Below are 26,908 nucleotides of genomic sequence, written 5' to 3'. Positions count from 1 at the left end.
GGACGAGGAGCAATGGCCACAAACTAAAACACAAGAAGTTCCACTTCAGCATGAGGAAGAACTTCTTTGCACTGAGGGTGGCAGAACCCTGGAACAGCTGCCCAGGGAGGGTGTGGTCTCCCTCTCTGGAGACATCCCAAACCCACCTGGACATGTTCCTGTGTCCCCTGCTCCAGGTGACCCTTCCTTGGCAGGGAGGTCGGACTGGATGATCTCCAGGGGTTGTTTCCAACCCTGACAATTCTGTGATTCTCTGAAAGTCAATTCTTAAAGCTTTTAACCTCATCTGCTTCACTTGCAGAGGCACCACCTTCCTGTGTTAGGGGGACGACTTTGGGGTCAGGAAAGGGGGGAGTTTGAACAACAATGGTTTAAGCACTTGGGCCCTGAAGGCAATTTCTGCTACTGCTGATTTGTGGTGTTGTGTAACTGCTGCAGCAGGAATGGATAACTTGATCTTTGCCCTGGGAAGAGAAGTTTGGCCGTGGCTGTTTGCTCCAGGGTATCTCTGCAGGCCTTGGCTCGACTCGCACAGACTTGTGCCAGATCTGATACACTGTACATTGTAGGGTTGGTTGGTGTTTCCACCAACTAAACAACGCTGGAGATAGAAATAATCTTTGAAATATAGGTAAGGAATCACTGCAGCAGAGCTGTTGGCAGTAGCAAGTCATCACAGTCACAAATAAGTATTTTAGGGTCACTTGAAGAACCGCTGACACAGGTTTAATATAGAAGTGTGACAAAGTCCACTGACAAAATTCACTCTACTACTCACTAGATGGTTAAAGCACAGAGAGAAAAAAGGAAACTGAAGTCTAAAAGTAATCAATCTAAACCTAAAATCAACCAAAAATTATCTATGTGGAGGCTGAGGATGGGAAAGGGTAAGAATAAAAGGAATAAGGGAGATCCTCCTGTGGAGTCACAATGTTCAGACTGGACCTCCTTGCCAGAATTAGCCCTGCACTTGATCAATGGTTTAGGCCTAAACTTAAACTTAACAGCACTTAATTGATAGCTTGATTTAAATGATTTAACAAAAGGCTCCTACAGAATTTACTGTAAGCACGACAGTAACTCATAGGCCTATTTTATTTACGACTCCGAAGTACTTAATCTAGGAGAGCAACGTTCATGGTACATTTGCTGTAGGATATCCACACTCACACAGACCTAAAGGAGTATGTTGGAAGTATATACCTGTGAAAAATTCCCCTGGAATTCAATGCTATTGCTCCTCCAACTGGAGAGTTCACTGGCTCTGAGAGGCCCCACTCAGAGGGAGGTGCTGGTGTGTTCCAGGAGAGCTCCGAGGGTCTGCTGCTTACAGATCCACAAGAGAGCTGGATTTAGTCACAGTAATTTTCCATCCTGACCACAATTCAGGTTGGTAACTTTCTTTGAAAGCTTGATAACAGAAATGTTGCTCCACTTGGGATGTTTCCAAGGCTGGTTAAAAACCAGGAGCTCGCCAAGACAGCTGGGAACAGTGTTCCTGGTAAGCTCAGGAGGAGCTCAGCCCAAGCACTCCTTATCTAGGCCTAACGAGCATTGCTGAGATCACACCTGAGGAGGAGGCAGTGGGAGGGATTCACTACCACACAAAATTCACTACACACACAAAATCCGGGAAGACAATTTAAAAAACAATGGCAGGGTACACTGCCTTGTGACAAAACTGGGCTTCAGTTTCTAGTGCCACACTGATGTGAAAAACAGCCCTTGCACATCAAATGAGCTCCTCAGAAATAAAGATGCAGTTACACCTTCCCTGGGAGAGGCAGGGAACACCCAGGGGCAGGGACAGCAGCTCTGGGACAGGCAGCACCTGCAGAAATGCAAGACATAAAGGGACAACAACTGCCAAACACACACAGTTTGTGGAATGCACCGTTACCGAGATGAGGCACCGAAATTCTTGCAGAGAAAAAGGAAGCTGGGACAGAAACTCACAATAACTATTTTTTATTACATTACAATAAATAGGAGCAGTACAGTTTGACAAAAAAATGACAAATTCCAGATCACCTCACAGCACATACTCCTAAAAACATTAAAAATTTTAAAACAAACAGTGGTCTTTTTTTTTTTCCTTTTTTTTAACTTAATGTCTGGCATGACCAACATTCCGAGGTCACACAACCAAATTATGGAAAAACTGGATCACACTGCATATGTTCCACATCAAATAAAGCACAATGTACAAAATGTGCATGTTTCAGTTTACACTATACAAAAATAGTTAAAATACATTCCAGGTAAACATATTACATTAAGAAGTCATTCTAGTAAGAAGTTGGCACTCAAGAGGAAAAAGCAGAAGTATTTTCAACATGAAAACAACAAGACAGTGGAATAAAGAAATGTTAGGAAAGATTTACCATCTATGTAGCTTTATGTAAACTTGAGACAAAATGATTTGTTTTACAGTTTGATGGTCTTTGAAGGTAATAATTGTATTGCTTCATAGTATAGACAAGAGCAGAAGATTGTGTGTGTCAGTATTTACCCATTTCAGAGATCCTGTTACTGTGACCAAGTCCACACTTCTCAGTTAGCAAAAAAGTTTAGGGCAATGAAACTGGTCAGAATAATTGAGTTTGGAGCAAACCAATGATACAGGTGTTTAGCAGGGTTACATAAAGCTACCGTAAGAAGGTGTTACTCCCTGACACATGGCAGTTCCACGAGCTAACGTGGTCAGTGACTCACAGGGTCATTCAGTAGTTGCTCTCAGGACAGACAAGCACCCAGGGATGTTCTGGGAAAGCATCTCAGGTAGGGCAAGACAATAAGGAAGGGATCAACTTGTGCAAGCTGCAGTCCAACATGCTTCACCAAATCGCAACAAGTACTCAGACAAAACTGCACAACGGCAGCAAGGATGTGGTTTGGGGTTGGTTGTTGGTTTTTTTTTTAGTAAATAAGGGCTAATCTAAATGGATTTTGTACTAATTTAATCAGACTGGCAGCTACAGATCACATTTGCTGAACAAAACCCCAACACTAGCCTACATATAGCTTTATAGTAGAGCTATATAAATCCACATTTGATGAATAAGACATTTCAGCTACAATTTCCTAACAGTATTTAGTTAAATGAACGTCAGAATTTTAGACCAGCCCTAATTTTACATGCAGTGTGACTCAGTTACCAAAATTAAAGCAACCTTAAGATTACTTCCATTTGCTCAAGGCATACTGTCAACTTTTGCTACGTTCTCTGTGTATAGTCAAGAGTGTCTAAAATGTGCAAATAACTGTCTCCAACACATTTTAACCCTGGAAGCTCTGAAATACTTTGTGACATCAAGAATCTGTTCTTATTGGTCCTTACAATATAACATTAGGTTCTCCTGTTGCTGTTTTTCAGAATATTTCATTATCTACGTTTCACATCAAAGCTGAAAGGAGGGAAGGGGGTTTTGGTGAAGGGTGGGGAATGGGGGGCACAGGCAGGGAAAGGCATGATTTCCCTCAGCCACATGGAAATTAAAGAACATACAGGATGTGTTCCCTGCCAGCTTTGCAGCTCTCCACCTCCAACAGTCACTCTGGGATTTTTTTTTGTAGAAGCAAAATAATACTTTTCTCAGGCAGCTGCACCTTTGGCATCACAGAAATGGTCCAAGTTACACAGTGCAATTTTTACATACCTGTGTAAAATTTCCATGGAATTGTTTAGGTGTACCTTAGGGCAATGCTGCTCTTCCCTGTTCCCAGCTTTCCAGTCCAGTGTCCTGAACTATCCTACTTCGACATCTTGTGTCTTATTATTTGGGTACACCAGAGCCACATCTTCAAATGTTCCTCTGCAGCTGAGTTTGGCTACTATGAAGTGAACCTTCAGGGACCAAAGCTCTAATGGAACAAACAACTCCACATTTACAGTGAGACAACAGGAACTGGCAACACTGGGACTACTGGCTCGTGCTTCAGTGCAGAATAACTAGGCTACTGCAGTACCAAAAACTGAAAGCTCCTGCAAAAATCCTGCATTAATTCCAATCAGAAAACAAAACAAAACAAAAAAAAAAAGGAGGGGGAAGGGAAAACTTTAAAATCACAAGAGAACTTAATCACAGAGAAAGACAACATTAAAATCTTGGCCTAGCTTCATGATAGACACTGGAATGCCACTCACCAACCATTAAATCTGTGCAACAAAACTAGTACTTCACGGACATCACACAAACAACACTGACGCTGGAAACCATGCTGACAGTTTGTGCAAATTCCACACCATTTCTATGGAATAGTGGATTCCCAAATTATTTGCATGAAGCAGCTAAATTCAACTCATTCATTCACTCATTTGATGTTACCAGAATTTAAGAGTTCTCCCCTATTTTGCACAAAACTTGGGCATCTGGAAATATTTAATGCCACTCTTGGGGGGGGGGGGGGAATAATGGTTTTACTCCACTATATAATTTAGGATTAATTCTGATTTAATTCTTACGGTAAATTCTGGGTCCACGTATGAATTAACCTAAGAATTTGAATCAACTTATCTGTTAAGGCTTTTTAGTATTTCCTAGAGACACTAAGGGTGAAATCCTGCACCTACTGAACAAAGCTACTTAAAGGTTTGATGCTGGGGGGATTTCACCTTGATCTTCAGACACAAAAAGTCAGTGAAGGTCTTAAAGCAATGCATTAACAAGAGCAAATCAACCTAATTAGAACTTTTACTTTTTCCATTGCCAGATGTGCATTGTCGTCTTTTTTTTTACTTTTTTTCTTTGTTTTTTTATAGAAAAAATAGAGTCTTTAAGGAGTGACCGTGACAAATTGCAGTGAAACTTTTTTTTTTCTGAAAGTTTTTATCTTTACATTCATTAAAGTTGATCTGAAATGCTACAAGACTAGATGCCTAGAAGCAAAATCTACAGGAAGACTATAAAGGCTTCTGGTCTCTCTCTATTGCAATAATCAGACTAAAGTAAAGGAAAGGCTGAAATGAGAGTCTCTTGCTAACTAGTCCTTTTTCCCAACCGGATTTATAAACCCAACAAATTTATAGGGGATGTTAGAATGTGTAGAGCATCATTTCATTGTTTGCTTTGCACACAGAAGTTCACAATCAGTAAGAAAAACAGGAAGTTAGCGACTGTGCATGCACCAAAGAGTCCTAAGACAGTTCTCAGGTTTTTGTGTGTGGTTTTTAATGTTTGTTTTCTGTTTTTTGTTTGTTTTTTTCACAGGCATTGCTAGTTCAAGAACCAACAGTCAAAGAATACTGGCACTTTTAAGAGGAATGAAGTTTCCACTGTCATTTAAAACAAGCATTCAGGTAAAGCTAACAGGATCATGAAGCAGAAAGTAAAGTAATGCTAAAACAAATGCTAATAATTTAGTGTAATGTACAAAATTACTTCAGTACTTCTTAAGGATAAATTGTATTTACATAATTATACACTTTGTCTTTGTCTTCTTTTTCTTCTTTTTACCATCTTTGCTCATCTTCTCTTTGTGTTTTCTGATTTCTCGGACTAACGTGTAGAAGGCATCATCAACACCCTGAAAAGATACAAACATGGACTCATTAGGATCAGATCAACAATTATAACCTGTGTCCCCAGGTGAAGTAGGTTCAATCAGCAGCTGTTTTGCTGCCTGCCATCCTCTGAACAATTAATCTTGACTACAGGCTGTTCCTCTCCTGAGTTCTGGGCTTAGGGCATGTTGCAGGTGAATTCCTGCTCAGGGCTTGAGCACAGGTCAAATTCCATTATTTATGTGGTAAGGAAAGTACTATAGTGTGCACTGCCCTCTTCTCCATCTCAAAGAGGGCACATGTTGTCCCACCTCAAGCTAGAAAAGTTTAGTGTCTATATAGATAGTACCACACGTTTAGATTATATATTATCATAGAATCACAGAATGGTTTGGGTTGGAAGAGACCTTAAAAATCATCTCATTCCAACCCCCTGCCATGGGCAGGGACACCTTCCACTAGCCCAGGTTGCTCCAAGCCCCATCCAACCTGGCCTTGGACACTTCCAGAGATAGGGCAGCCACAGCTTCTCTGGGCAACCTGTGCCAGGGCCTCCCCACCCTCACAGGGAAGTTGTGAAGCATCAGCTACTTTAGTTTATGCCTTAATATCTCTATGGAGCTCTGAAAAGGAAATTCAAGTATTTGTACCAATAATTCAAAGACACAGTTATGGTTAATATGCACATTCAAATAATTTCTCAGGCACACTGATACAGTAATCACACCACAATTTTACAAATCTTTACATATGCGAATCAATCAAATCAATGCCATGTCCCAGTGATAAATAATGACCTGATCAATCAGTCTATTCAACCTGTATAGTTAAAGGCACATGGAACACATTATTTCTGGTGCTGTATCATGAACAGTCACTGAAAATTTCCACGGCTCCAATACTTCAGCTACAGACACAAAAGCTAATGTTTGTTCATATGGAGTAGTTTTTCATTATTTTGGGGGCTAATTATAGCTGAAAAAATTGAACTGGTGAAAAGAGAGTAGTATATCCAAGAGCCTGATATGAACCATTATCAAGTACAATGTTATATAAGAACCTATTTACCTCCAACAATTTATGGCCTAGCTTTCAGGCTGCTTCAAATCCCAATAAATATTACCTTTAATAATTAAAGTAAAGCAGTCATAAAATCCTGAAGATAAAAAAATTCCTTGATTCTTTGCTGCCTTACTCCTTGTGATATCTTTTAGAGGGTTCAGAAATAGCTGGATAACGTTACTGGATCTCAGCAGCCAAATGCACCACTGCAGAACTGGGTCTAGAAATTCAGCCCTACAACTGGCAGGCAGCTTCCTACCTCTTGTCAGCCAAATAGTTTCCCTTCAAGCTGCCAATAAAAATGAACATTCTGTTTTACTCCTCTATGCCTACTTCAGTAAAGAACTGAAAGTGAACTCTGAAAAACACACAACAACAGAAGCCAGAAATCTCCTAATTCACTGCTTCAGCCAAACACCAAGTGGTGCTAAAATTTAATATGAGAAGTCCAAACAACAGTGAGGTGTTAGACAGCTTCACTCAAAAAGCAACACTTCCAGTATAAGCTAAATTTAATTAAAACTTTCAAGTTCATGAAACATTTACATGTAACTGATGTTCAAAGTCTTTGGCAGTCTATCTCCCAATATTAATAGCACCCTTTTTTATATTGCAAGACCTCGCAAATAACCAGTTCTACATTCTGAGGTATTACTGACCAATATAAAATGAATGCAGGTCATGTCCCCCATTAATCCTCTGAGAATTAAAAACGCCTGGTGTTATTTTACAGAGAGCTATTTGCTTATATCTTCAGCATTACTGCACAAAGTGAATATTTAGCAATATTCATGTAGGGAAATGGTGTAGTTCAAAGTGATTCTAGTGCAGGTCTTGGTATTAAGAAGGAGGAGGACAGCATTAAGAATCAATCACAACAGAGAGAAGAATGTTTTCCTCCTTAGAACACAAGAATGGTATAAGAAAAACATCTGCACAATGTTCTTCTACATTTCCTTCCAGAACCACCACTCAGAACTGGCTTTCACTTGGTGTCTTCAGCTCGTTTGCTTTCAGGGGCATCTTCAAATGAGACACACTTAAAAAGTGCAAATTAAGTCTTCAAATGAGCAACCCTTCTTCCTCACTAAACTGGTTTTAAAATAAATGCAGAGAAAATAACTTGTACAAAGTAACATCCAGATATTATTATGGACCTTTAAACACAAGACTTCATCATCAAGGTTGAAATTTTTATTCTACCAAGATGAAGATCTTTCAAAGCACATGCTGCAAAACAGAATCACAGAATGGTCTGGGTTGGAAGGAACCTTAAAGATCAGCCAGTGATCTTCAGCGATCCTGTGGTGGGCAGGGACAGCTTTCCCTAGACCAGGCTGCAGAACTGACTCAGCTTTCATCCTGGCATTAACACCTTTGTAAATCACTAATTATTGATGATGTACTTAGTAGTCTGGCCCTGCCACAATTCACCTTCAATTCAGGTAATTAATCCAACATGACACACAAAACTACTGTTCAGAACACTTGTGAGTTAGAAGTGGAGAACTCGAGATCAAGTGAGGTCTTTCACTTCCCAGCCTGTCCATTAAATTTTAAATGTAAGGAGTGGATACTCTGTTTACAGAAGGTCCCTGAAGGCATCCATGGTGTGAGATCAAAGGCGGTCAAGCCTTTCCAGGCAGCTCTTTGAGCAGGAAGGGGCTGCAGGCAGCTGACCTTCCTCCCCCTAACAATGGAGTTATTGTGTGCAAGCTTTTTGGAAAGTTAAGATGTACTGAATGAGTGCTTTAAATCCAGGCTCAGATTAGAAACTCACAATTCCCCATGCAGGCTCAGAACTAAACCCCACTGCCTCAATAAAGGTGCATTGAGAGAATTTGCTCCTGCCATTTGTTTTTCCAAAGGGCAACTAAGAAAGGCAAGGGGAACAAAAATGTCAGAAGTGTTCCCACAGAACAGCCTGCTCCTGGCTACAGCTTTTCTTTGGAGCACTGCATGGTCCCATGACTGTGGAGAAGTCTGGAGATGTGCTTGTATGGTTACTATCTATAAGAACTATCAATAAGAAACACCAAATTCATAAAGAATCCAGAATTCCTTAATACCCCAGCCCCAAAACCAAACCCTTAAACAAGTCTTAAATTGTAGTTCTTTTTTGTAATTTTTTTATATATAATACATACGTACACACATGTATCAGTAATGAGGAAATTATTTGTACCCCTCTGTATTACTATGGAGAAATCACTTAATTACAATTTTAATCAAGAATCTAGACATTTTTAAATTCAAATCCAGAACTTTTGTAATTCAAACTCTCCACTATTAACTGCGCTCAAATCTGAATGACATTATCTGGATGTCTAATTTACACCCTGGAGAAACCAGTCTGCTTTTTATGTACAAACTTTGATGCTTTCAAGAAAGAGCTCTTTTGAGGATTTTACACTGAGTTACAGAACTTTCCTCTTGCTGGTTGAAAAATCACAGATGGAGAAAAAGATGTTCTGTACTTTCTGCTTTACTGTGTAACAGCCAAAGGAACAAAACTCTTGGAAAGCATCAGCTTAATGGCAACCTGGGTAGTCAAAGTTTTCAGTTACCTTGTGTAATTCAGTATATTACCAAGACTAATATAACTAAGAAGGCATCCTGGAGGTAGCGAGAAGACAAAACAGAATACTCTGGAGTTAGAAGGAATCCACAAGGATCAGAGTCCAGCTCTATTCCAAGAGGAGCAAAACACTCTGAACCATCCAATTTGATTATTCACACAACACTGTTCTAAATGCCAGATTTCTTATTCCACTCAAATCTCCACTGAACTACATCTGTACCATAATAATTTTAGATAACACTTTCTCCACCATAACTTCCTAAATACAGAGTTGCTGGAATGACTGTCTATACCACCTAGAGGATAAAGGCAAACATTTCCTTCCCTGAGCAGACTCTTGAGGTTCTGGAATCTTATATCCAAGACTGTTTTCTAAATAAGTAGAGGAAAAAAAAAAACCCAACAACAAACACCACAAACTCAACAATATTCACTGCTGACAAAAGATACAAGTCAAATTCCACTACATCACTGTATGAAAACACACCTTGAAAAGGGAATAGTTTTTCTTTTACACAATGGGAAATTTAGCCCTTACCCCCTTGTATGGGCTCTCAAAGAAAAAAGGTGAAACCTTATTTTTTCCAAATCTGCATCACTCAGGACATTACAGTTGACCAAAATAAAAGAAAACTAATGTATTTCTGGAAATGGTAAAAGTAAATTTTTTAAGCTGGGGAAAAAAACAAGTCAAAAATGGCATGGCATAAGGAAGGGCCTGAGAACTAGGAAAACCTGTACACCAGCCAGATATTTCTTGCTGGATTAGGAACCTCCTAATTCTGCATCTGAGAAGAACTGTATGATCTTCTCCCCTCAGTTCATCAACCTGAAGAATCAATCAATATTCACTTGAACAGCATCTGCAATATAATAAAACTTTTCCCCCTCAGCTTCTTCAGACTCAAAACCAGGTCTCCATGTCACAGATGGAGAATTCAATATATTGTCTTAATCCACTTATCAAAACCCCAGGAAACAAAGCAAATCCATAGCACCTGGGTGTTTGCCAGGAATATTATTGAGGACACTGAGATCTGATTGATTTTATATCTTAAATTACATCATAATTAACCACAGAATGTCTGATTTGCACGGCACGATCAATCATTTTTATTTGGCAAGTGATTAGTTCCACTTACCCTGTTACACTACAAAACTTACCCTGTCACATTACAAGGCATTTTTTAATTTTCATGCACCCTGGAGTCTTTTCTTCTTTGCTGATTTTTTTCACTCTGTACTGTCGGATCTCTCGCACCAATGTATAAAAAGCATCCTCCACTCTCTGCATTGTAAAACACAACTCCTTAAAAAACCACTTCATTAATAACTCAGACACGCTGGGACACCCGTGGAAGGGGGGGAAAAAATGCAACAAACCCACTGAAATGATGAGCTTTACTTGAGGGAAGTGTATGGATCTTCGTTTATGTATTCAAAATGCTGAGCTTGCTCATTTGCTGCTGGATAAATACTTTTTAATGCAAGCAGAGGAGACCCATTATTGTGCATATCTATGCTTCAAGCTCCCCTTTTTTTCTGTGCATGGTAATACTTGGCCAAAAAAAGATTAGGACTTATTTTCTTCCATTGCATACCACACTGAAAATCATACTGCTTGTGTTATTGAATAATTTCCCATATTTCTGTGGCTATGAATGTATTTAGGAGGCACAAAACCTTATCAGATTGTTAACTGGGGGGTACTTAACAAACACACACAGTTAACCACCTAACTTGCACACTTCTTAGCCAAAGTGAGAACTTATTACTGTTTGGGAAAAGAAAAGTTAGCTTGTTTATGGTCTGGTTTTTATAAAAGAAGGCGGATTTTCTTCACAAAAATCTGTGTAACAAACTAACAAAGTATAGAAAAAGTCTCACAGGGTAATTTCCCAAGAGAAATAAAACTTCTAACTAACTTCTAATCTAAGGAAGATTCTAACTAATTTTCAACTAAAAAGTATAAAGACTGAAGATGTCTTTAACCAAATACGATATACAGAGGTACAGCACCAACTTTAAGCTATAATATCTGTTATTTTAAACTGTGCATAAATTGAAAAATTTAGATGAATCTGTGAAGATGTTCTTGTTGTTATAACAAGATGCAAAATGTTTTGCTGCAGCTTTTCAAGGGGAGAACAAGTGTCTCCTCTGCCTTTCTATCCATCTCACTACTTGTCTCCTCAATCAGATCAACAAGGTTCTTAATTTAATACAAACTCATCATCTGAAAATAAACCCAGAGCAGACTGATGATCGTGGAAAAGAGCACCACCATTTAAGCCCCCAAGCTTTATTACTACCCAATGCACAATGTGGGCTGTTATTTGGCATACTCTCCCCAAATTATCTCTCCAATTCATCTTCATATTATGCAGCTCATAATAAAAACCAGCTACCATTTACTGCCACAGTCACTGGGTCATTTTGCATGACCTGTGTCATTCATGAAGAGTCATTCTTAACACAGTGCTGCTCATCTGAGGGTTCTTCTGAACTACAAATCTGAAGATTTAAATTAATTAGATTTATTTAGTGGGTTGTATTTCTCTGTATGTACATAATGTGCCCTGTTAGGATGTGGAAAAGTACGGACAAGGCGACAAGTCTCGCATTCCAGGTCTGAGAGCCATTATAAAAAAAATGGCAAAACCCAAGTAAAGCTCATACTTTCATGTTTTTCTGGAAGGAATGGAAGTTTCTTCCTGAAGTGGAGACAGGAATCATTGATCAGCTGCTACGTGCCAAAGCACAGGCTACACAAGAATCAACGTTTTTGCACATCTACTGTTTTGCAGTAGAAATGTGTAATTTGATTATGGAGCTTTCACGTGAATAATTAGGTAACAATTCTTCAGTCAACATTTATTGCCAACTTTCCCATCACCAATATGAGCTGTAATTTGCTTTAGCAATGCAGAGAGACGGAGAGACACAGAGTGAGAAAAGAAATTGCTATTGCTGCCACCACCAAGAACAGTCTGATGAAAAATCTGTACAGACACTTATTTGCTAATTCCATTAGCACAAGGTGACATTTTAGAGAGCCAGGTGCCAGCCTTGCAAACTTAGATCATTTTAATACCAGTTGCTTCTAAGATTCTTTAGTACATTTTCCTTTAGTGAGCAATGACCATGTATATAAAATAGATTAACCAGTTCTTTTAGCTGTCAGAACTAGAAGCAAAAATACCCCTTGGCAGTTATTAAAAACGTACAGCCCAAAGAACCCATGACCTTGAGGCAACATTTTCAAGATGCTTCTGACTCCTGAATGACAGCCAAACACTCGATTTAAAATATGACTATGTGCAAAGAAAGGCTGTTTCAAATACAGATCAAAGTACAAACACGAATTTTCACATGTTCTGCTTCTCTAAACAGCACTTAAAAGGAACTACTAGAAGTTAACCTCGACACCTCAAAAGTGTCCTGTGCCCACCTTTATACCCTTTATCACAGGTGGGTCTTCTAAAAGCAACTGTTGGACAAATAAAATTAAAATGATCCATTCTGCACGTGTCTTTGTGCTGCAGACCTTTATATTTACATGAGATAAATAACAACCTGGTTTCCTCAGCATCCTGGAGTCACTCACAAGCTGGAGGCCAGAATATGTGTCACCATTACCAAAACTTTTTCCTTCCTTGGGGCCTTGTTTCTGGGAAGGATTTAAGCTTTTTCAGGAAAGCTGAACCTCACACGAGACAAGTGACATGAAAAAACTGAACCCACAGAGTCAAGTGTGACTGAGTTAAAACTGATTGTAAACGAAGTTTTAAGATGAAAGCTGCACCCAGGAACTCAATTAGAAATGGCTTGGTGTGAAACATGTCATTAAACAGATATGGCAAATCCCTACAAAATGGTTCAAGCAAAGCAAGTTACCAGTTATCCCTGAACTTTAGCTGAGATGTAGGAATGAATTTCTGCAAATACTGCCCCTGTTACTTCATCAAACCAGACACAGGTTCTCGACTTCCTTTCATCACAAGGTTGTGGCCTAACCCATTGTACACCAGACAGCTGAAATAACTCAAATTCTTTTTTAACAGCATCCTTGTGATTTAGGTCAACTTCTTCATTACACACTTCAAAAGTGTGTTTAAGTCCACATTCTCGACCACAAGACATAATGCTTTGGCAAACCCTTTACTATGCTTACAATAATGTCATTTCTCTGCTTTCCTTTGAATTCAACACCAGCGGGAAAGTTGAAGTGTTCCAAGGGAAACAAAGTCCCACAGTCTTGCTGCCTTACAAAACCACCAGTATTGCCATGTGTTTGTATTCAGAAACAGGACTGTCACTCTTTTTCATAAATTACATGATATTCATTTCAGTCAGTGGCCTAACTAAAGAAATTAATAATCTATAGCCCTGTAGCCAAGCTGTAGGATCCACTAGGCCGATGTTTCACTGATGAACTCAATGATTTATATGAAAATTCACCAGGTATTTGGTGTAAAACACAAATCTTTTTGCAGTAAATTAAAGTTTGCATCTTTATTGTCAGAACCAAACAAACACACTAACTTTTAGAACAGCTTATCTGTGCACTTCATTTCTGTGCTTTTCTCTTTCCTATTTCTGACCTTGCCTATGAATTTCTGAAGATCTTAAAAACTGACTTAGTTGGAACTGAGCCCTCATTCTGTGTGAGCATACAATGCCTTCAGATTTTTACTTATATTCAGTTTTAGACAAAGACTGAACAAAACTATATTTCATGGGCCACATGCAGCTCACACCATGGTTTGAATCCTCTAATGTAAAACTGCTTTGGAAGAACATGTGTGTGTTTTTATATATATATATTTATATATATATATTATTTCTTTTACATATGACAATGTGACTGAAAAATTATATGTACATGCAGTGTATACACACACACACACATATATATATAATCACATACACTAATATTTAGATGATCTTGCTATAATTAAAGATCAGGTTCTTCTTCCAATTCCCTTTTGTCTTCTCAAAAATATTTTATTAACACAGCATGTTATGAAGCAGTTTCATAATACAACATATTATGAAGAGCACTGGGGAAGAACCAGCAGCCAGTGGTGCCAACTTTTAGAAGCCAACAAGCCCAAAAGAGGCTGTTGGGCATCTTTATTTTAAAATATCCATGAGATGCCTTATCTGTAGAGCGTGTAAAGCTGAGCTTTGAAAAAACAAAAGCCAACAGTCAGATCTTTCCCACAACATTTCAACTGGCACCTCCAGAAATATAAAATCACAGATAAAAGTGAAATTACAGGATGCCAGTTCATGTCTGACTGATCTCGTGTCCTCTGAAACAAGTACAAACCTCTGTCAGACCTCTTGGAAGTCTGAAACACTAAAGAGCACGTGCTGCTTTATGTAAAAACCAGATTATAATGCTGAACAGGAGACGTGATTTTTGAGCCTGTGATTTTTTATTGGCCAGGCATGGTGGGGCTGCTTGTAGGAGTAAATGCAAGTGGGGTGGGGAGAAGGAAATCTTGGAAAATACACCATCCTGTCAACATACTTTTAATAAAAGTGGCTATGCCAAAAGACTATTTCCCCAAAGCCTGACGGTCTATAAAACAGACAGAACAAAGTAAAGTCTAGATGTTAATACAGAAATTCCATTATTTCAAGCCTCAAATGTAATTTCAGAGTTATTTTTTTTCCCCTTCCATCTTCATGCCAGACACTAACACAGGACCTTCCAAATAAGGACACTGTAATTATTCAGTCCACTTATATATCATTCTTCAGGACGCTTTTGTGGCCTTATTTATTCTCAGCCAATAAAGTTCTGTACTTCTGCCTTGGTTTTTTTTAATTCTACCTAACAGAGACTTCCTCTGTTGCCAAAAGTTAGAGTTCCTTTGTAAGGTTTTACTAATTAGTCCAAGTTTCAACTTGTCAAAAAACTTAGGTGGGTATAGCAAATTTGCACTAATAAAATATTCACTTCTCAGATCCAAAAATAACTTAAGATACTGTCTATGAGGACATTCTGCCAAGTGATGTAGCTGAACCTGATTAGCAATTGCACTGAGCAGTTGCTTCAACTGCAGCATTCTGCTCTATTTTCTGCTACACCTGATTCCTGACTCTGAGCTTGCACATAACACCTCTGATTATGCAGACAGCACGAGCTACTTGACCACTCAGGCCTCATCTAATATGTCCTGATAGTAAATCTTTACACTCTTAAAAGAAAAACCACATATCAGCATTTGCTTTCTTCCAGAAGTACTGAACCAGTTCCATCTCTATCTGCTTAGTTTCTTTTCTCCTGAGTGCACAGAGATACCACCTTTGTCCTCACAAACCCTGACAGCACTGAAAGGATCAGTTTATTGTACCAGAGGGGTACAATGAACCAACAGTGAGCTCTAAAGTCTTGGGAAAATATTGGTTTACACAAACAATTAATCCAGTAATTTAAAAAAAAAGCCTTATGGTCAATTGCTTAGCTATAAAAAGGTATATCAAGCATATCTAATCATAAAATCAATGCCTCATGGAAAAACTCCTTTTGTTATTAATGAGAACACTTAAACCAGAATAAACTAATTAGCTGTTTGTCTGTTTAATCCGCTTGGTGAGGAAAAAAAAGCATTTCACCTCTGAGCAGAAGTGCTTTTATTCTGTTAAAACCTACCAGAACACTCAGAATGCTGCAACCACCCGAGAGAGGAGAGCAATAGCAGGTCAGGTCTGACTCTGAGCTTGAGCAGTTGAAGCCAATCACTCATCAATAAACAATTACCAGTTGACAGAAAGAAGAGACACCACAGGGATTTCCAATCTGGAGAAATATATCCATTGACATGACCATGCAATTGTCAAAGAGAATTGCCTAGAGAATAATTAACATGATGGTAATTCAGATGAGAGCTCTGCTTTTGCATCTGGCAAGTTTTGACCTTTACCTGTCTTGTCTTTGCTGATGTTTCAATGAAAGGAATTCCGTAACTTCTTGCTAAATCCTGAGCTTGTTTTGTGTCTACTGTTCTGGAAGGCAAATCACATTTGTTTCCTACTAGCACCATGGGGACATCTTCAGAGTCTTTAACTCTCTTTATTTGTTCCCTAAAAAGAAAAAAAAAAAAAGACAGATTGTATTTAACAGGTATTAGTATTAATGGTTTATATGGCCAATTTTAAAACAATTAAAAAAATTAAATTGACAAATTCCATAATCATTTTTTATGTCCATTTATTACACATACACTATTAGAAGCCACTAAAAAATAAACTGACTACTCAGGTCACTATCAAGTTTATCATTCTTCTAAAAAAGGAAAAAAAAAAAAAAAGAGGTTGACATTTTGCAAACTACTACAGATTCTGTAGGGTTTTTTTCATTTTTATTTTTTGAAGTTTTTAAGAGCTACTTCCAGAACTAGCCTAAGAAGTTCTGGTATAAACCTTACTACTTATCTCTCATACTCAGCACTCACAATACTCAATTTGTCTGCCAAGATAAAACACTACCAAAAGCTCTATGCCCATTATCTTGATTTTGGTTTGGTTTGGGTGGGGGGGGGGAGGGAGTTGTGATTGGTCTTTCTTTTTAATTAAAGACAGCCTTACAAAGCCTGCATTTAGACAGGTGTTTTTAAAGTTTGAAGACCACTGGTCTGGCTCTCCACAGAAAGAGATTTGGTAAGAGTCCCTTCAACCACTAGTTAGAAAGCATCTTGAAATACTAGTTAGATGTACTTCTCAAGAATCTCCAATAAAAATCACTAATTTCATTACTTTTGCCTCCCCATCTATGTTGCCTTTTTCCCTTCTTCCTCTACAACCAGAGGAAACCCATTTGTAATGTTATTATAAATGCCTAACTATGAATAGCTTAACATTATGTGTTTGGGACTTAGATGCTGCTGAACTCAGTGATCTTTGGTGGGATTTGCATTGCCTTCTATCAGCATACCCCAGGAAAATTCAGGATAATAGTAGGCTACTAAGTTATGAGTGATCTGGGACAGCAATCACCAGAGATTGCTTCTACCCCTGTGTTAGTGTAGTTGACAAGAAAGTGTGAGTTGATATTTTTCACTGATTATTTTAAAAAAGAGAAGATGAAGGAACTAATAACAGGTTGGTTTTTAGCTCATTCTGAAGCTGATTTTGTGTGTCTGCCCTTCTTAGATGTCAGGGCTCACACAGGTTCCTCCTCTAATAACATTCCCAGGTATTTCCCTCTCCAGCCCAAAACAAAAGCAGTGACTGACACTATTGTCTGTACAATTCCTACTGCTTCAGTTTTTCCATCTTAGCAAACAACTTTACCTGTGGAATGGGCAGAATTTACCTTTATGTAAGTCTTCACTAGCAATACTGAAGTCACATTAGTTCATACCAGAAGAGCTTCCAGTATTTTGCCTGCCTAAGTTGCAAACAAGGCAGATTTTCAGACTACCCAAAATTCCAGGTAAAAAAAAAAAATGCACAAATAAGTTGCAATATTGCCAATTTGCAAGTTTTCCCTTAAATGCTATTTCATAAGAGATTATCTAGTGGAATAACAAGCACCATATCCACCCAATACAAGAGCTGGTCAATCATTTTTGCACATACACACCTATAATGGTGAATATCTTCAAAAGACTTTGTATTGTTTATAGCAAACACACATAGGAAGCCTTCCCCTGTTCTCATATATTGGTCCCTCATTGCACTGTATTCTTCTTGACCTGCTGTATCCAGAATATCCAAGAGACAGGTTTCTCCATCAATTACTACTTGCTTCCTATAGGAATCCTAAGAAAAGAAAAAAAAAATACACCTTGATTAAACACAAACAAATAAGATTTCGAACACCAGTAGCTCTGGAGATATTAAAATAATTTACTAGTAATAAGAATGACTGAAAACACTTAAAAGTCAACTTTAGAGATGGGCAAATAGGAAAAGTGTCTCATATTTAGGTGTATGCAGAAATCCACAGGTGGAAAGAGCACCGAAAGGACATGTTCTTGTTTGTATCCCAAATCTTCTCCAAGCAACAGTGCACCTGTACACACACACACACAAAGGGAAGTGTTCTCATTTCTTATTTTGCACAAAAAGAACAAACTGGATCCAGACCAAAAGCATCTCCCCTTTTGTCTCTGTTAATAGAAGAATGGAAGATGCTTCATATCCTGATTTTAAAAGGTTGGACTGTGTTTAAGCTCACTCAATTTACCAAATTTTTTTTTAACTCAAATTTGGCCTTCATTCTATAGGTGTTTACAAAATCATTGTGCCACAACAATGCACAAAATAATAAACCAGAAAGAATACACAAGAGCAAGGCAACTCCAAAAATCCATGCCACTTAAAAAGCTGTGCAAAATAAAAACCCTTCAGTGTTTGGGACAGGAAATCTGTTTTGTATTCCTAAACAGGTGTATATAATGATATTTGTTATTAAGTTACCAAAGCTGAGTTGGTATATTTGAAGTTCAAGCTTTTTAGCCAAGACAGAGTCACATAAAAGCCCCAATGGGTTGGTTCATAGAGATGTCAGAACAAATTATTTCAGTGCTATCAAATCAAAGCTTTCAGGTCACTGATTCAAGTGGCTGAATTCTGTACAAAGTCCCAACAAGTGGATATTAATGTCTATTTGAGTGCTAGGCTTCAAGAGTACATAGCTTTAGTGATAAAGACATTGCCCAATAACTTCTATAATTTAAATAAAACCAGGGCAATAAGCTCTAAAAACACATCATCAAACAGCCCCATGAATTATTCTCATTAAACTTGTAACAAAAAACAAGTATGAACACAAAATCTTGGTATCAGTTTTCAGATTCCTTAGCTAGAGATTAACACAATATTGCTGCTGTTTTTTTGAACGCCACACAGGAGTGAACCCAAGCTATTGGGGAGGGAAGTAAAGATTTAAAACTGCAATTCCAGCCAGCTTCAAGATGAGTTCAGAATTATCTTCCTTCCTTTGGACCCATTTTAGGGCACAGTACACCCACCCCTGGGCACTTTCTATCTACCTGTGTTTTTACACAAGGCTCTCTCCTTCCCTGTTGCTCATGCTGAGAAGCAAGCAGGAGATAATTGTATAGAATCAGTATCTTAAACTAAACAAACTCTGTAATCTCACATTTACCTCGAGCCTGGGTGACAGTTAACACTATCAGGTAAAACAATATTGACTATTTACCTTAAAGGAAAAAAGTTTACCTCCAACATGATTTTGGAACTATTTATTTTGCAGAAGTGCAAACTCAGTGTTCAAGTAAGAAGCAGGTAACTTGCTTTAGAAACATACATAAGCCATGTTTAATTCTTGATACAGCTGAGACAAATGTACAAGCTCCAAGATGTTTTAAAATAAGGTTAATATTCTATCTCACTGCTTAAAGGGAAAGAAAAAAACCCAAACATAAAAAACCAAACCCAAAGGATGAATCTTCATTCCAAGTCACTTATATTCAACAGTAGATCCCTCGTGTCCCTGGATACCTTTATCACAGTTCACAGTGAAGTCCTAGTACAACTTCTATCTTTATACCAGACAGATTTACAAAGCCTTCATTTTCTCTTCTTGCCATTTGACTGCTAGTTTAAAAATATGAAAAGCAGTTCTTGAAAAGCCTGTACTATTCCTTTCCATCTCAGTACTTCAAAGGGAAAGAAATTCCCCTCAACTGAGCTCTAAACAAAAGCTTTAAGTAATTTTCGTCAACGAAAATCATTTTTTAAGACAGAAGAAAAATCACTTTAAAAACTGCTGGCTTTAGCATGTCTACTATGTTAGCAGTAGCAGCAAAGATGAACCTGGATAAAGCAGTATTGTGAGATGCTAAGTTGTTTTGCCACTTCTAGGGAGAAAACTTTGTCACTACCTAGAAAGGGGATTTGAGGCAGAAGGAAAAGAGAGAAAATTCAAGCTTATTATTTCCTTCCAGACTACTGAAATTATAAATATTTTGCTTTTTTGCCTTTTTTCCCTCCTCCCCCTTGCAAAACACCAAACCTGAAATGACATTAGGACTACTAAGTAAAAACAAAATGCAAACTAGAAGTTAATTCATAAGTTGTACCAACTCCAAATTTGAAGTTGCAATTGGACAAACCTGACATAACTGTGTAATTTTTTTAATATCATTGATCAGTTAACCTGCTTTTACTGGCCTTACACAAGCCATAAAAACCAGCATGAGTTATGTTAAAGGAGTAGTAATTCCATCTGTTCACAAGCACTGGTAAGAAAACGTGATATGAAATCTCAGCTCTACTCTACATACGGAATTTAGCTTAAAACTGCTTAATAAATCCCATCTAAGCAAGTAACTATTATTTGGTAAAAAATCCATTATACCAGCGATTTCATGTTAAAATATCACAGCTACTCAGACTAAAGCTACTGGTGGGAGTTTCACAAGTGCACAGGTCATTTAAGAACACGGACTTAAATATCAGTATTCCTAAATCAGCAGAGGGATTTTTGCTAATCCAATTTTAAAACCCCTGACAAGCAACTGGGAAAGCTGCTCTTTCTCTGGGACGTTTAAAAGATAACAGATTTTTAGCCCTAAAACACGCTGAAGCTGTGAAAGACATAAAAATAAAATGAATTTGAATTGCATTATCACAAGATTTAACAAGTCTCGGCCGGTAGAGGGCACTGGCCCAACTGCTCTGTGCAGATTTCCAAGGGTTACTGCACACAGAATTTAAAATAAAACACTTAGAATCGCCTGGCTGTAAATCCATGCTCGGAGACCTACTTCAAGAAAGGTATGAAACTGTGAAACACAGAGATTTGAGTAACTGTAGCCACCCAAACACTCATTTTAATTCCTCCCCCTGCCCTGCCATCTGCTAAGCTGGGAGGTAAGTAAATAAAATACTCAAGCAGGCCATGAAACTTGACATTTTCCAAGCAGGTTATTTGTTGAACCATCAGGTCTATTCCACTGAAAACAGCAGCATCAAGGACACTGTAAAGGCAACCAGTATCTTTTTCCTCTCTTCACAGCACCAGAATACCAGAAGTATGGAGTTTCAGTCTGTTAATCACAGAAAAGATTTAGAATTATTCAATAACTGTGTAGTGATGGAATAGATCATAAACACTAAACTCTCTTCTCTGACTACCCCAAAATATTTAGCTGGATGATCTGTGAGGGAAAATCAGTATTTTGCTGTATGGCAATGAAAGAAACAGTATTAAGTGACAAACAATAGCAGTGACACTACTAAACTATCTGAACTGTTACTATTTACAAATCAAGGCAATTTTAGGCTTATTTCCTCATACTGCATGAAAACCACTCCACACCTATTGCTCTTTAACCAGCCCCTACCACCACAACTGCATCTACAAAGGAACCACCATCACACAGCCCTTCTCTGCTGAGTGGGATTCTGCCCAGGCAGGGACTGAGGCATTTAAACCCAATCTTTTTTTTAATCTGCTACTCTAAATCAGAGCCCACTCTTATTATTACTGAATTATTGCTTACCTACATGATTACAGCACTGTGAGCACACACAAGGTGATTTACCACATGAGTAGGAGGATAAATCTCCATCCTCAAGGTCTCAGAATTTAGAAGATAAAACCAGTAAATAGTAGACAAGAACTTGTAAGGGTAGAATATTAATAGTGTTGCATGTGACAAGTTGTAAATGCTGGTGTAAACCCCATTAGGTTAATTAATAACAAATTAATTTAGTATTGATTCTGGACCACACCACAGGTATCCTGCACATTGCTGAATTTGTGGCTGCCCCATCTCTGGAAGTGTTCAAGGGCAGGCTGGATGGGGATCTGAGCAACCTGGGATAGTGGAATGTGTCCTGTTCATGGCACGAGGTTGGAATTGGATGATTTTTAAGGTCTTTTCCAACTCAGGCTATCCTATGATTCTATGAACGAAGGAGACAGTTCTGGGATTTTTAAGTTCATTCTATAATGAACTGTATTTTCATGTTATTATTTTACATTAAAATGCATTTGTTGTTCCTCAAAACACTCAGCTTGTTGAGTAGCAAAATCCCCCAAGTGATTTAGGAATACTGACATTTAGGTTCCCGTGTTCCTGAATTGTTTACACAGTCACAACTTGTAAGACAGAACCTCCACAGCACTTTCTGTGGTGCCTAAACACACCTCTAACCTAAGAGAAACCCAGATAATTGGGAACAAGCACCAAGGACCAACATCCTCCAAAGTTCCTTTCGCAGGAAAAGTAAAATCCCCATTTTGCTTGTTCCTCTCAATAGATTTCGTGTGTTTTCTGGTTTTTAAGAGTGTTTTGGGTGGCTGTTGTTTTAAGATTTCACTCTTAGCAATTGAAAAAGAGCTGCTCTCCTGGTATAAGTCAAACACTCTTCTCTCCACAGGTCTAGTCACAAAATCTTCTGCAAGTATGATGTTATTTAGCCATGCAACAGAGAGACAAGGAGACACAAAGGCACATTTAAGATAACCTCAAACCAACACAACTCTTATTTGGGGCACTTTAACTCAGGCCTTCACTAAACACATCTTTCTAAACCTCTGGGCACTGTCTCCTTTCACTTGTGCCTACCTGAAAATCACTACTTAGGCACTTCCCAAGTCTCCATTTTAAGCCCAGATTTAAACCCTTGTGATTCCTTCAAGTGAGTTTGGAAGTGCCTCACTGTATAAACAGATAAATGAAGTCACAGGCTGCAGAGCCTCAATGCTGGGAACATAAAATCTTGGGTAAATTATGGTGTCATTTCTCCTTTTATAGAGTCTGAGGTTATTAAATGCAATGATCCACAGGAGATGGTAGACAACACCAGTATTTTTCTTATATTTAAAAGGCAGAGCTTGTTTGCTCATTAAAAAGCTTTAAAATAGCACAAATTTTAAAGCTTAAATACAATTTCAAACTCTGAGGTACTGTGCCATGTATTTCAAAGAATCCACTACAGCAGTTATCTTAGAACAATTTTTCTAGATACAGAAATGTGCACTGGTGTGTATTAGAAAAGAAAAAAATTAAGACAGGCTCTGGCTTTTGCTTCATTCACCGTAACATTCCAGGACACATTTCTCACTTTTGTACTGAGAAATGAGAAAGACTGACACATACATTTCAGGACTAAAAGGTTTTCCTTCTCATCAAAGAAAAAAAAGTCACATTTAAGAGGCTGCTCAAAGCCACTAAGTGTTTTGCCAAGCATTTGCAAATGAGTTTGGCAAACACCTTGTCACTGAGATCCTAAACACGTGCATCCAAACTGTCCAAGCAAACATGGCAATTAACACCACACTTTCAATGAATCCAAATTGTTAATTTTTTTACTGCAGCTGTTGCTCCACAGCCAGAAGCAGCACAGCAATTTCTTCTCCAACGCTGGTGCGGTGCAGACCATTATCTTTGAGCTCTTTTGATTAGAAAGCCTTGTTCTTGTGGTTGAAGTGTCCAAAAGCAAACAACCACCATTATTACTGATAATCCCTCTCCACAAAAGTACGAGATGAAATTGTTTACCTCTATTGTGGGGTCGTACTCATCCACAAAGTGGTTCTGGATTAGCTGTATTGTCAAGGCGCTCTTCCCTACACCACCAGCTCCAACCACAACAAGTTTATATTCTGTCATTTTTTTAGCAGACCTGACGACAAAGAAACCAACATTAAAGCAGAGCCGGGCTCCCACTAACGAGGATGCTGCCGGTGCGTTCTCATCCAGCCTCGCGTTCCTCCCACTATTTACAGCGGGAAGCAGCTCCCTCCCTGGAAGACAAGACAAAAAAGGAGGATGAGGGAATTCTCAAACGTTACATATACAGGGAGTGCAGCGCGGGCGCTCGGCTGGGAGGCAGCGATTACGAAGGGATTAAAAAAACCCCAAACCACTAAATAAGTGAAAAATACACTAAATAAGTAAAAAAAATACAGCAATTGAGTAAAAAATACATAGAATGAGTGAAAAATACAGCAACTGAGTAAAAAATGCACCAAATGAATAAAAAGTACGCTAAATAAGTAAAATATACACTAAATAAGTAAAAAATACACTAAATTCTGGGAAAGGTCGAGGAGTATCCCGTGCCGGGGATAAACTGGTTCAAGGATTTGGTTCCCTCCGGTGGCTCCGGGAGCCCGCCCGGGTTTTTAAGGAGCGTCCCGGAGCCCCTCGGGATGAGCCTCCCAGCCGGGAATGCGCCTCCTGTGCCGGGATAAGGGGCCGGGAGAGCAGGGCTTGATCCTGACGGCTCCCCCCACACACTTTGGGGCGGTGTTCCCTTTTAATTCCTAATTCCCGGGCTCGCCCAGCAGCGGGACCCCCGCGGCGCCCCCCGCCCGAACTTTCCTGCTTGGAGGATTTGGGAGAAAGGGGAGGGGGGGGAAATATATATATAAATATAGGAGGGATAAGGGAGGGGTGGAAGGGGGGGCTCGCTCGGCGTGGCCACCGGGTCCCGCAGGGCGTTGGCCACCTGTCCCCTCCCGCCGGGAAGCACCGGGAATGCGGCTCCAGGGGATGCCGGCCAAGGACGGGGGGGAAGAACTGGGTAGGGCGAGGAAGAGGGACGGGATGAGGAAGGGAAGGGAGGTGAGAGGAGGGGGCTGCGCTTCCTCGGAGGGGAAAGCGGGGAAGGAAAGAAGGAAGGGAGAGGGTCGCCGCGGTTCGGCGCGGCGGGGGTAAGGCGGTACCTGTGTGGCGGTGCCGCGGGAGCTGCCGGAGCCCGCCGTGCCCGCCCGGCGCCCCTTCTCCCGCTGTCCCTTCCCGCTCCGCGCCCCTTCCCGTCCCTTCCCGTCCCGGTGCGAAATGGCGGGGGACGGGCAGGGCTGGGCGGCGCTGCCCGCCGAGCCGAGCGCCGAGCGACCGATGGGCGCCCGCGATCGATGCGCTCCGTGCTCCCCGCCCCTGGCCGCGGAGGCGGCACCTCCCTCCCCGCCTGCGGAGCGGAAGGACGCCGGTTCGAGACCGCCCACGGGATATTCCCGTGTCCAGAGTGGAATCCTCGGGATGAGACACACACGGAGATCCCGGAGCGGATCCAACGGACAAAGATGATGAAGGGACTGGAAAGGCTGAGGCAGATGGGGCTGTTCAGCCTCGAGAGGAGACACTGAGAGGGGACCTCATCCATGTGTGTCAGTGTGTCAGGGAGGGGGCAGAGGATGGACCAGGCTCTGCTCGGGAGTGCCCAGCAATGGGAGGCCTCGGGCAGGAACTGATGCCCAGGGAGTTCCATCTGGACATGAGGAAGAACTGACCAAGCGCTGGAACAGATTGCCCAGGGAGGGTGTGGAGTCTCCCTCATGGGGAATATTCCAGAGTTGCCTGGACACAATCCTGTGCTGTGAGCTCTGGGTTGGCCCTGCTTGAGCAGGGAAGTGGGACCAGATGAGACCCCCTGTGGTCTCCTTCCAACGTGCCCCATCCTGTGACTCCATGGGGTGGGATTCCTCGGTCCCTTCCATCCTGTGATTCCACAGGGCAGGAGGACACAGGTTCAGGACCAGGGAAGGGCTCGGAGGCACCCTGAGGGAAGGGTCTGTCTGGGAAGTGCTGCTCGAGGCCGGTGAAGGGAAATAAGGACAATTCCAGCGTTTCCTCGCCATTTCCCCCTTCCCTCGCTGCCGGTGGGGACCCCGGAGAGGAAGAGGCATAAAAGCCACTGTAGGACTTGGGATCGGCTCGTCCTGAGGGGATGTGTGGGCTGCCCGGCCGGGGCAGGCATGAGGCAGCACCTGGCCACACTTAGAAAGTAATTTTATCTGTAGCCGATCACGAAAATGTCAGCAGAGGCCTTGTGGAACTGCCGTGAAACTTAAAAACCCAGTAAAGTTGGTCAGATTTCAAAATAAAATGGGACGTTTCATTGTTAGCTCTGAATAAAAGTTAATAAACACGCAGGGGTGGGGTAAAGGGGGTTGGAAGTGAGTTAACAGGCACAGAGTGAACTGTGTCCTCTTACTAAAAGGCTGAAACCACAATTTCAATTAACTGGAATATGGAACCACACAGTGGTTTGGGTTGGAAAGTACCTTAAAGATCATCCAATTCCACTCCCCTGTCATGGATTGGGACACATTCCACAGAGCCCCATCCAACCTGGCCTTGGACACTTCCAGCGATGGGACAGCCACAGCTTCTCTGGGCAACCTGTGCCAGGGCCTAAATATGAACTCTTCAAGGGCCAGCTATGGTGGTCTAATATACATATAAATATATGTATATAAATACCTGTGTTGCATCCTGAGCACTAAGATTTTTTTAAAACACGTCACCAGGTCTCAGACAAAGGTAATAAACCTTATTCCTCACAAAGCTAACTCCAAGGGTGACTCCCAAGATGCCAACTGGCTTACACAAGGCATTAATTTGGCCACTTTCTCCTTCTCCCTTTAAATTGGGAATTTAAAGATAAATACACTAGATAAATTCAAACATAAATACATTGTGTCTATGCATTTGGTGTGTGAGAGTTTTAATTTAAAAGGTTGCAACAGCGTGTGACAACTTCCAGTTTCTTTCCCTCTTGGCATGTGTCTGAGGGGATCTGCTTTTGGGGCACAGCCAACAGAGCATCGTAGGCATCCACCCTCTGGGATTTAGGAAGCGTGTGCCTGGGATTAATTCACGTTCACAAGCCAACCCCCCTGTGGTGGTGTTCTGCACTACTCCCCAGTCACAAGGTGTTAAGAGTTGGATGGAAAACAAGCACATCTTTGAGGTGTTGGGCAGAAAATGGTGTCACTTCAGGCAGAGACTACAAAGGGTCAGATGAGCTTTTTCTTG

At 40.2% G+C, this 26,908-nt stretch overlaps 1 protein-coding gene and 1 long non-coding RNA gene across 3 annotated transcripts; one reads left to right on the top strand and one right to left on the bottom strand.

Annotated features, from left to right (window-relative positions):
* The first annotated feature begins 184 nt into the window (after window positions 1-184).
* LOC120323000 lies at window positions 185-5,420 on the top strand. Its single transcript, XR_005563040.1, has 2 exons — window positions 185-631; window positions 5,211-5,420. It is a non-coding gene; the product is annotated as an uncharacterized LOC120323000 (long non-coding RNA).
* Window positions 1,953-24,928, bottom strand: KRAS (KRAS proto-oncogene, GTPase). 2 transcript variants are annotated; one of them, XM_027711636.2, is made up of 5 exons: window positions 24,814-24,928; window positions 23,645-23,768; window positions 17,746-17,924; window positions 16,085-16,244; window positions 1,953-5,526 (listed from the first exon to the last, which is right to left on the bottom strand). In XM_027711636.2, exons 2-5 carry the CDS (start codon window positions 23,753-23,755, stop codon window positions 5,410-5,412), a joined length of 567 nt encoding a protein of 188 aa, XP_027567437.1. In that variant the 5' UTR covers window positions 23,756-23,768; window positions 24,814-24,928; the 3' UTR covers window positions 1,953-5,409. The 2 variants fall into 2 exon arrangements, with proteins under 2 accessions (XP_027567437.1, XP_027567436.1); XM_027711635.2 differs by having other exon boundaries at window positions 23,645-23,889; window positions 24,814-24,927.
* Between the last annotated feature and the right edge of the window lie 1,980 nt (window positions 24,929-26,908).

This window comes from Pipra filicauda, unplaced genomic scaffold (assembly GCF_003945595.2).
Source record: "Pipra filicauda isolate LSUMZ 115617 unplaced genomic scaffold, ASM394559v2 scaffold181_size1560634_pilon, whole genome shotgun sequence".
NCBI lineage: Eukaryota > Metazoa > Chordata > Aves > Passeriformes > Pipridae > Pipra > Pipra filicauda.
The sequence above is the reverse complement of the archived record's forward strand: the minus strand, read 5'-3'. Positions and strand labels throughout refer to the sequence as shown.